The following is an 11,146-nucleotide window of genomic DNA, read 5'->3' on the forward strand; positions in this document are numbered from 1 at the left end:
AAGTAAGAAGTTGACTCCCTCAACTAAGAGCTTCAGTGCCCTATTTTTTTTTTTTTTTGAGCTGTAGTCTCTCTGTGTCGCCCAGCCTGGAGTACAATGGTATGATCTCAGCTCTCAGTGTCCTTTCTATGAGAAGACAATGAGCCCAGCATTTTTGGCCCCCAGGTCTTTTTATGATGCTTCCAGCACAACCCCCTGAAGCCCCTCTGTCTTCCTGGTTCCATCATGAAGTGTCCGCTGCTGGGGTCACTATGTTGGGTGCCATCCAAGTGGATGTGGTCATTTTCATCCCTGCCCTGGCGTTGTATCCCCAGTGATGTGAAGGAAAAAGACGAGCAAAGAGAAGCAGCTCCACAAAACCTGTTTCAGTAGGTTATGTTTTTATTCTACGTTATTGGTAGGACAGGGAACAGGGCCAAGACCTCCACATTCCCCTGGGAAGAAAAGTCAGGAGAATTAGATACATCTAAAGTGGGCACAGGACGGAGGCCAGATCTTCCCGGGAGGTGGCTGGAAAGACTTAGGCTTAAGCCACGGGAGCCAGGCCGACCTGGTTGTTTGCCCTGTCGAAGACAGTAAAGTACTGGCGGATGAAGACATCACCCAGGATCCAAAGCTCTCCAGATTCGGTGGGGACGTTCATGCCCTGGAAGCCACTGATGCAGCTCCCCTCGCTCTGGAGAAAAGGAGAATAAAAGTGGAGCTGGGACACCGATTCAGTAGTGATAGGCGCTGGGTGATAAACATCCAGGGCGCCCTGGTCCAGCTGCAAGGCACGTGCAAGGAGGAGCTTCCTGGCTCAGTGTCCAGGGACTCGGCTGTTCTTGGCCTGGAGTCAGCCTGTAGAAGCTGTCCACTGAACGACTGGTTTCTATGCATTACTGGCCATTATCTGGTGTTTCTGGCAGGCACAGGAACCCTGACATCAGCATCAGTGCTAAGGGGCTTAGGGAGAATTCAGCTGCTAGGAAGGAGTTTGAAAACCCTGCTGCCACAGCCTTTTCTCATTATTATTCTGATCCGGTCAGGGGCAAAGCGGATGAACTCTTAGCCCTCTTGCCTCAGTAAGTCACTGTGCTTCGACCTTGTCTGCAGATCACCTGGGGAGCTTTGAACCCCCGCAGCCCCATCCCATTGCTCAGGCCTTTCCCTCTCCTAATGTAATCAGAATCAGTGGGGGAGCCCAGGCATCAATGCTTCTTGTTGAGTAACATGAGTCCACTGGCAAAATTAATTTTCCACCTGACGTTATAATAACAGAAGGGAAAGAGGTTTCTTGTGGCTCGTATAGCTGAAGATTTGCTACTTGATAGAGATGGTAGAAGTGTCGGAAGCCCCAGCCTATGGAAATTAGGATTTCCATTTGCCCAACCCTTGGTAGGTCTGATGTGATCAGTCTCATTTGGTTAACCTAACTGCACTCTGAAGGTGGGGAAAGCTGCCATCTCTATTTTCGGATGAGTAAACAGGGTGAGATGAGTTGTAGCTTGCTCAGAATCAATGGGCTAGTGATTCAGACCCAGGACTTGGACCCAGGGGTCCAAATAGAATCCTCTTTTCACTCCATTAATCTTTGCTTCACTTGTTCCCTTAGGGGGCTGTATCCGAGTTCTTATTCCTGCATTTGTTTTTAATATATTCTTTTTCTCTGGAGGCTGTCTAGGGCAGATGTTCGTCTGCCTCTGCCTGTTGGCTTCAGCTCGTGGAAGTGCACTTTCCCTCTGTAGAGGGGGACTGTGTGGCCACATTCTGTGTGAACCCCTCTAGTGGTTGGTCCAGAGCCTCCTCACCTTCAGGATGTAGGCACTGGGTGGCAGGGGGTACTGGACTCCATTGATGGTGAAGACGATGTCGGGCAGGCTGCTGATGGCTGAGCAGCTGACCACCATCTGGAAAGAGTGAGGGTGGAAAAGTTAGAAGGGTTTTCGTCCCTTCTGCCTGGCACACCCACTACTTGAGTGTAGAACAGAGCAGTCAGGGCTGGACTCACGTCGCCGTCTGAGTTCTCGCTGGCTCCGATGTCGCTCTGGATGTTGGCAATGGGGCTGGTTGGGCCGGTCAGCAGAGAGGTGCCAGTGTCAACAATGGCCTGGCAGCCCTCAGCGCAGGCGATGGTCTTTCCGTTCATGGTGATGCTGAGGGCAAGAAGCAAGTTAAGGTCCCTGAGCCCTCAGGGGTACTTCTCTCCAAGGAGGAACCAGGAGGTGAACCCAGACATTTCTTCCCCACCCATCCATTGGCCAATACGTGAAATTTCTGTTCCTCTCATTCACGCCCTCATTCATCCCGCATTCATTTACCCTACAAATATTTCGCGAGTGCCTACTCTCTGCCAGGCATGGGAAACGCCAAGCTAAACAAGACAGCCTCACAGTTCTAGGCTGCAGGGAGCTCCCGGCCTAGCTGGCAAGATAAGTTATGTTGGCAGAAGGCAAGATGATCAGCCAGGCATGCGGCAGGGAACAAAAACAGGGTCCAGGGTGAGAGAAGGTGAAGAGGAGAAGCCAGGTGAGCAGACACCCAGGGATGCCAGGCAGGTGAACAGAGAAGGAGGACATCATCAGGGGACGGTACGCGGCGAGGGACAGAGACCAGAGGGCTGGGGCAGGTGTTGGAGGAACTGGTGAAATTCTAGCATGGCTGGACAGACATGAGGTGATCCATGTGTCCTGGTTTGCCTGGGCTGGTCCCAGTTTTAGTACTGAAAGTCTCTGTCCTGGGAAATTGTTCATTCTTGGGAAAACCCACACAACTGGGCACCCTAGCAGGCCAGCTGGGAGAAGAACAGCGCAGAAATGAAGCTGCAAAGGAGACCGGGGAGGCCCTGAAGGGGAGGGTGGAACGAAGTGACTTGAGACAATTTCTTAGCCATTTTGGCCCACTTCTAGACTGAAAGTGACATGTTTCCTCGAGTGGCAGGAGTGTGTGCTGGTTCACAGGCCCCTTAAATTGTGAGACGTGTGGACAGGTGGGTCCCCCAGCTCTCCCCAGGGATGCTGGTGGATGGTCCTGCCTCCGTGACTAGGAGGACAGTGGCTATCTCACCCTTGCAGAGTCTCGGCTTCCCAGACAGCTCTTCCCTCCTCCTCCTGCAGGGAGGTGTATTTCTAGGGGTCTCGGTGTTGGCCAACTTCCACCTTCCCCCTGGAGTGTGTTCCCCTTTGCCAGCTGTTCCTGGGGGGATTCTGGAAAGCTTGTTAGCTATGAATCCATAAGGAAATGGGATCTGGGGCCCAGGCCTGGATGCTGCCCATCCATGGCAGTCTCACCTGTCCACGGTGATCTGCCAGTAACCCTCAACAGTAACAGGCACCCAGTTCAGACTTCCAGTGTAGTAAGAAGAGTCAATGCCACCAAATATCACCACGCTGCCACTCTTGTCATCGCTATGGAAAGTGAGGGGAGAAGACACCAATTTTTTTGTTCGTCCATTTGTGTGACCATCTGCTGTTGCCTCGTGAGAGCTACCCTTGATTGGGCACTTTCCAGGGCTGTCCTGAGGGTGTGACCAATGTGGTTTGTTTTCCTCTTAGGCCAGGGCCCATGCAGTGGGCACTGTCATTGTTATTTCCACTTACCATGAGGACACTGAGCCTGAGGGAGGTGAGGCCACCTGCCCAAGGTCACACGGCAGGGGAGTGGTGGAACTACGTTTGGAAGAACACAGGCCTTATAGGTTGAGTGTATGGTTTCCATCGTGGTACCCACTCTAGTTGCCATGGGGACCCCAGGGAAGTGAGTGCGTGACAGTGTCGGCTCTTAAGGACTTGATGGTGGAGGCCACTGGTTCTTAGGTGGAAGCAGTTTTGCCCCCAGGGGACTGTCTGGAGACATTTTGGATTGTCATGATTGGGTGGGGGTAGGGGATGCTGCCGGCATCTCATGGGTGGAGGCTGGGGATGCTGCCAAACATCCTACTATGCACGGGACAGTCCCCGGCGGCAAGGACTTATGCTGGTCTGAAATGTTAACAGTGCCCAGATTGAGAAACTCGGATCTGGCTGGGAAGATACAATGGCCCCACATGAAATATTTAAGTGCTCATAAAGGCAGATGATGTTTCAGAGCCACCTCGAACATCCCAGCACTTTGGGGGGCCGAGGCGGGTGGATCACGAGTTCAGGAGATCGAGACCATCCTGGCTAACACCATGAAACCCTGTCTCTACTAAAAATACAAAAAATTAGCTGGGCATGGTGGCGAACGCCTATAGTCCCAGCTACTTGGGAGGTTGAGGCAGGAGAATGGCATGAACCCGGGAGGCGGAGCTTGCAGTGAGGCGAGATAGCGCCACTGTACTCCAGCCTGGGCGACAGAGTGAGACTCCATCACACACACACAAAAAAGAAATTAATCATCCGAGCACTGGCCATTTCTAAAACTTGACTCCACTCACAGTACCCACCCCACCTTTGCTGTGAACATCTCCCAGTGCAATGCAATATAGTGAGGAGCTAGACGCGTGGTTACCAACCGAGGAAACACATGAATGACGGCGAACCCTTTCAAGAGAGGACGATGTACGTGAGTGTTAGAGGAAAGCTGAATGTCTTAAGAAACTGGAGGATGCCCTCAGGTATTCTTGCATAACACTCTACTCAGCCCAAACTGACATTTGATTTATTCTTTGTTCATTTGTTTGTTTGTTCATTTATTCTTTGTTCATTCCTAGAATTAGCCCATGGTCACAAATGGAACGTAGATTTTATTAAATCATAAAAGAAACTTGCTTTCATGATTGAAAAATGTCATCATTCATGATATGTCTTGATCAAATCTTTTCATTTTTGTGCTATGGAATTTTGGTCTAAGTGTATTCACTTTATTTTATTTGTTTATTTATTTATTTATTTATTGAGATGGAGTCTCACTCTGTTGCCCAGGCTAGGATGCAGTGGTGCAATCTTTGTTCACTGCAACCTCCGCCTCCCAGGCTCAAGTGATTCTCCCTGCCTCAGCCTCCGGAGTAGCTGGCAGTACAGGCACCTGCCACCCTGCCTGGCTAATTTTTGTACTTTTTAGTAGAAACGGGGTTTCACCATGTTGGCCAGGCTGGTCTTGAACCTCCCGCCTCAGACTCCCAAAGTGCTGGGATTACAGGCATGAGCCGCCACGCTTGGCTAAGTGTATTCACTTTAAATGGTATCTTTGGGGGCCAAGGATGAGGGAACTGGCACTGAGGGGCAAATGGGTGATGACATTTGAGTTGTGCACATCAAGGGGACAAAGATGCTGGTAAAATAAGATGGAGTGCACATGGCCCGTCGGAGACAGACTTGGCACTATTACTCTCCAAAGACACACTTCTCCAGCCTCAGACATTGACTTTCAAATCCCTTGCTTCCCAAGACCCTCTCCATCGCAGCCAGCCTTGGACAGCTCCTGCTGGGCCGGAACACTGTGACGTCTGGAGGGGGAGCTGGGAGGAGGCCCCTCTCCACTCAACTTACGCGCTGAGGTAGACAGAGAAGAGGTCCTGAGAAACCAGGCCCTGGTTCCAGATGTTGTCAAAGACAGGTGTGGCCCCGGAGGAGGAAATGCTGGGGTAGGCCAGCCCCAGGATGCCGTCGAAGGGAGCGAAAAACAGGAAGGAGCCGGGTTCGCTCTCGCTCAGGCCGAAGATCTGGTTGGTGTCAGAGATGCCTCCAACCTGGGTGGGGAAACCGAGATGATGTTCACCATCAGGTCATGTTCACTGAGCTCTGGGTGCCAGCCTCAGGCCCAGAGCCACCCTGGTTCATCTCATGCAGGACTTGGCTTCCAGGGTATCAGCCCGGAAGGACGGGAGAGGGACTGTCTCCTGGAATGCTCATTCCTCTGCTGGAGGTAACCGTGGCAGTTGCTCTCCAGATGGCCACAGTCTATGACTCAGGGTGAGATTTTGCTGGAGAACAGATGGTCACTGGGTGTTTGTGTTTCTGATGAACAAATGCAAAGCAGACCCCAGACCCCAGGCGTTTGACCCCTGCCATGCCCCGCAAGTAACAGGGAGGGCTTGTGGAAATTTTGTGAGTTTGGGATGTTGCATGTCGGGACAAGAAGGAAGAAGAGGAGGTGCCAGTAGAGAATTGAGACTTTACTGACTCTCCCCACACTCCACAACATTCCGCTTGGGTGGAGCTGAGGTTGGGTTATGGCTCCCGGCACCCCACCCTTTTACTGACTGCCACCCGAGCTAGCAATGTCTGTGACATCTCTGCTGCTTCTCCCCGACCCTGCACCCCCAATCAGGTTACATTTGTGATCACCAAGACCCGTCTTGCTGGAATAAGCTTATTTTGGGGGTGCCTGATGGGGAGATGCAGCGGCAGCCTGCAGGTGCCCACCTTGACAGTGTCATATCCGAGGATGCCTGTCATGCTGCCGGTGCCGTAGGTGATGGAGACTGTCTCGCTGGTGGACTTGTAGGTGGAGGAATCCTGAGGGTTGAAGAGGTTGTGATCCACTGCAAGGACAAGCGGTGATTGTTATTCTCTGAGAGCTGGGTGAAGGTCATGGGCTGGGATGTCTTCCTGGGATGGGGTGTCCTGGCCCTGGGATGGGCTCTGGAGGTGAGCAGTGATCTTTCCCCCTAGACTCTTGGAGCCCAAGAGACCCCAGGTCCTGTCCTGTCTCATTGAACTACTGGGACCATTCACTGATGGCAGGTCCCCAGCCAACCCCAAGGGCCTCCCGGTGAACCCCCGGGCCAACATTGAGCGGGGCAGGCCCGTGGCTGCCCAGTGACGAGCACTTTCACCGTCTAGCCCCCGGCCAGTGCTCGCGTTATGATGTGGATGATGCCACAGACACCTCATCTTCATTAAAACTCAGGTGAAAACACTAGAAGAGGAAGGAACCTGCAACACACATTGTTCATGACTTCCAAAGACAAACTCTCTTTCATTAGCAAACCAATGATTTTTTTTTTTTTTTTAAGCAAGGTCAGCACTGACCTCTGGCATATTCTAGCCAGGCTTTGAAGCCATTTTCTCACACGCACTGGACTCTTTCCTGGTGGGCTATTCTACAGCCCTTTGGCCCTGTCTTGCTTTGGGCCCCCCATACTTCCTCTCCCAGGCTGTGGTTATTTAGGAGAGCTCTCTGCCCTCGGACTGTGTAGTCTTTGACCGCGGGGATCATATCACTCATCCCTTTACCCCCTGAGCCCAGTGCTTGGCAGGTAGTAGGTGCTCAATAAATGCCTGTTGAGTGGCTCCAGCAGGCTTGAGGTGGGAGCTGTCTGAAGCCCGCGGGTGTTCAGGGTTCCCCAGGGTTGGCTGGTGCTGGGAAGCAAGAGAGTGGGGTAGGGCGGGCTGGGCACTTACTGCAGGCGAGACTGTAGCAGTAGACTGAGGGCACCCACAGGTTGGAGGAGCCGGTGTCAAAGACGACGGTGAAATCCTGGGCAGGAGTTCCGATGCCGATAGTGCCGAAGTACTCCACCTGCGGAGGCGAGGACAGGGCAGTTCATGGACCGGGGGTCTCTGTTTTGAGGCCTCCCTAGGGGCTGTCTCTGGGTCATCTCCTCAGTCCGCCTCTCCACCTTTTCCTTTGTTCCTCACGGTTCTTGACTTTCTCTTCCCAGACACTGCCTTCATCCTTCAAAGCCCAGCCGTGGCGTCCCTTCTTCCTTGAAGTCTTCCCTGATTGCTCCCCCAATTTACCCTCTGCTCTCTGTTAAGCACCACAAGCACCTAACAATCTGCTGTTCCCTCTTCAGCTGTTGTTTTGTCTGTCACAGTCTTCCCATCCTTACAGCGTATATTCTCAGAGGGTGGGGGTGGAAACTTCTAGCACCGGGCAAGTGACATCTTAAGTGCTTGTGCCTTAAATTGTTTATCAGAAGCTAAGCAAGCCCCTTAAAGATGGAAACGTGTGCAGTTTCCTTATTTCTATATCTAGATGTGTACAGCAGGTTGCAAGAAAGGGCTTTGCCAGTATTTTTATTCTTTTTTTTTTTTGAGGTAAGTCTCGCTCTGTCGTCCAGGCTGGAGTGCAGTGGCGCAGTCTCAGCTCACTGCAGCCTCTGCATCCTGGGTTCCAGTGATTCTCTTGCCTCAGCCTCCCAAGTAGCTGAGATTACAGGTGTGTGCCATCACGCCCGGCTAATTTTTGTATTTTTGGTAGAGACAGTGTTTCACCATGTTGCCAGTCTGGTCTCGAACTCCTGACCTCAAGTGAACCACCTGCCTCCACCAATCGACCAGTATTTTTCTTCTCAGTGGCAGCATTTTCCCCCCTTGCCGGCTCTGTTCCCGCCACACTGGTCTGCTTGCTGTTCTTTGGCGATGACCAGTCACTCCTGCCCTAGGGCCTTTGCACTGGCTATTCCTTGCGCTAGGAAAATGTTTATTCTAGATCTTTCCTTGGCTGATCCTTTTTTCCAAAATCAATCATTCAGATCTCTAGTCAAATGTCCCCTTTGTCAACAGGCCTTCCGTGACCACTTTATCTAAATTTGCCCCCCTCTATCTTCTTTTTCCCCATAGTCCAATTAATTAATTAGTCATGGCCCTCATTATTACCTGAAATTATCTTACATGCTTGTTTATTTGTCATCCCCTTTAGAGTATAAGTTTCAGTAACTTTGGTTATTCACCATCATTTTGGCAACTTGCATAGCCTCTGGCACATAGAGAGGTGCCAATGTTTGTTAAATATTTGTGAACCAAATAAATGCGCTAACTAAGCCTCTTACCAAGGGCCTGCCAGACCCCATGCTGAGCACTCCAGAAAACATGATTGTGTTAATTCCTGGCAACAACCTCTGATGCTAGATATTAGTGGTTCTGTTTTCCAGACCAAGAAACAGGCTCAGAGTATTTAAATGACTTGTCCAAGGTCCTGTGGCTTAGAGGCACTAGGACCCACATTTGCACCAGGTCTGCTGGATGGCAGAGGCCAGTCTCTGAACCACGGGCATCACTGCTTTGTGCCCTGTGCCAGTCACAGAGGGGACATACAATATCTGCGGGAGGGCAGGGTGTTTGCTATCAGGTCTCAAATAAGAAAGTCAGGGTGATCTTTCTGAAACTCAGATCTGATCTGTTTAAGATAAATCAGAGGCAGTTAGGATGGAGCCTCTTTGCGTCCACCCCTTGGCTCCTCGGACCGCAGTCTGCAGCACCCTTCTTCCCTCCCTCTGAGCTCCGCTTCAAACGCACTGTGCTCCTGCCTGCTACAGGGTTTGGCACAAGGGATCAGGCTCTGCGGAGTTCTGTCTTGTTCTCTTGGAAACTCCCGCTCTTCCTGCATGGCTCCAGGGAGGCTCCCTGCCCAAGTGGCAGACTCTCGCAGTGTGACACCTTCACTCTGTAGTCCTCCTGCTGCCTGTTCTTTTCACTGGTTTGTAAGACTCCTTGATTACTGTGTTTGTCTCCTAGGCTATGATTTTGCTCACCGCTGTTTCTCCCTGAGCCCAGCACAGGCCCTGACATATAAGGAGGCGCTCAGAAGAAATTAACATTGCATGAAGGAGTGAACGAATGAATGAATGAACAAAAGAACAACAGCTTTGACTGTGAGCTTTCCTGCCTGCCCTGGGCCCCTGACATCTAGGGGGCAGACTCTGGGTCACTGCCTGGAGCCTCAGGGCCCCGGCCCGTCCTCCAAGACCCCTGGGACACCCTCTTTCCTACTGGCCAAGTCCTCAGAGCTGGCCCCACCACTTGCCCACACACTCACATCCAGGTAGTTCTCCAGGGGCTGTTCGTGTAACAGGGTGGGAGCCTTCCCCTGGGGGAAGTACTTGCTGGCTGGGTTGAGGTTGTGCTTCTTCAGGAAGTCCTTCAGCAGGCCACGCTCGGACAGGGTGCGCCTCAAGGACTTCTTTCTGATGAGGGGGACCCTGTGGTTTGGAGAAGGAAGAGGAATTAGGCAAGGATTCTGCACAGCGGGTGCTGTGGCAGCCCCAGAAGGGAAGGGAAGCTGGTCTAAGAGAGGAAGAAGGAAGGAAGGGAGACGCCCCCACTTCTGCCCAATAATGCAAAGAAGTTAAGCTGACTAGTGGTGGAGCTGGGAACCAAACCCAGGCTGGACTCTTAACCAGCTGATCTAAGAGACGAAGATGGAAGGAAGGGAGAAGCTCCCACTTCTGCACAATAATGCAAAGAAGTTAAGCTGACTAGGGCTGGAGCTGGGAACCAGATTCAGGCTGGGCCCGAGTTTTAACCATGTCTGCAGGGCTGCCTCCCAAAAGGGCAGAGAGAGAGGCAGAAAACGGGGATGGAGACAGCGGTAGAGAGAGAGAGAGAAAAAAGGGAAGAAGGAAGACACGGGAGGAAAGAAAGGTGATGTGAGAGGCAGCATCTTCACTCCCACGCCACCCGGACTCACTTGTACATGATGCACTCAGAGAGCGCCACCAGACCCAGCAGCAGCAGCCACTTCATGGTTGTTCCCGGATCCCAACTCGAGGGAGAAGGCAAGACGGGAGGAAGGTGCAGAGCAGCAGCATGAGCTGCCCCTTATATACAGCTTGGGTCCCACCTTATCGGCCTCGGAAAGTCACTGGTTCCCTTGATCCCAAACAGAAAAGCTCCTGATAAGATTGTCTCTGCCCTGAGCCACATTCTGAGACCTTTCCAGCTGAGGCACTTTCCATTGTAACCTTGTGCCATGGGGAGGGGGAAGGGTGCCATGGGGGTGGACCCGCAGAGAGAGAGAGAGGAGCAATGACCTGGAGGCTTTTTTCTTTTCTTTTCTTTTCTTTTTCTTTCTTTTTCTTTCTGAGCAATGACCTTGAGGCTTATTTGTTTTCTTTTCCTTTGTTTCCTTTCTTTTCTTTCCTTCCTTTCCTTCTCTTTCTTTCTTTTTCTTTCTCTCTTTCTCTCTCTCTCTCTTCTCTCTCTCTTTCTCTCTCTTTCTTTCTTCCTTTCCTTTCTTTCCTTTCTTTCCTGACGGAGTTTTGCTCTCTCGCGCTGCCACAGGCTTATTTCTGAAGCATCGACAAGGGCCTGTGTTAAAACTTTACAGGCTGAGCATTTCGACAAAGTTGGTTAAAAGTGCGTTTCAGACACCACTGGACAGATGTGAAGGAGCCCCAGGTGGCCTGATTTGTCCCAGTGGGCATGCAGCTGGGGTTCTTAGAGAGCAGCCCCCGACTCAGTCATAGGTGGTACTGGTTGTGGTCACTGCTTATCCACAGCACATGGGGGGTCGGTCG

General features: G+C 51.8%; 1 protein-coding gene across 1 annotated transcript; it reads right to left on the minus strand.

Moving 5' to 3' along the window:
- Window positions 1–227: 227 nt before the first annotated feature.
- LOC129048592 (pepsin A-5-like) lies at window positions 228–10,630 on the minus strand. Its single transcript, XM_054524286.1, has 9 exons — window positions 10,318–10,630; window positions 9,667–9,829; window positions 7,308–7,425; window positions 6,327–6,445; window positions 5,451–5,650; window positions 3,270–3,386; window positions 1,991–2,135; window positions 1,791–1,889; window positions 228–676 (listed from the first exon to the last, which is right to left on the minus strand). The coding sequence occupies exons 1-9, from the start codon at window positions 10,371–10,373 to the stop codon at window positions 527–529; spliced, it is 1,167 nt and encodes a 388-aa protein (XP_054380261.1). The 5' UTR covers window positions 10,374–10,630; the 3' UTR covers window positions 228–526.
- Between the last annotated feature and the right edge of the window lie 516 nt (window positions 10,631–11,146).

This window comes from Pongo abelii, chromosome 9 (genome assembly GCF_028885655.2).
Source record: "Pongo abelii isolate AG06213 chromosome 9, NHGRI_mPonAbe1-v2.0_pri, whole genome shotgun sequence".
Lineage (NCBI taxonomy): Eukaryota > Metazoa > Chordata > Mammalia > Primates > Hominidae > Pongo > Pongo abelii.

Bases quoted from the DNA above. Each gene is read 5' to 3' on its own strand.
- LOC129048592 (XM_054524286.1), bottom strand. From the start codon at position 10,373: ATGAAGTGGCTGCTGCTGCTGGGTCTGGTGGCGCTCTCTGAGTGCATC. The intron at 9,830-10,317 runs GTGAGTCCGGGT...TCCAAACCACAG, and splicing joins TCTGAGTGCATCATGTACAA to GGTCCCCCTCATCAGAAAGA. The intron at 7,426-9,666 runs GTGAGTGTGTGG...TCGCCTCCGCAG, and splicing joins CCCTGGAGAACTACCTGGAT to GTGGAGTACTTCGGCACTAT.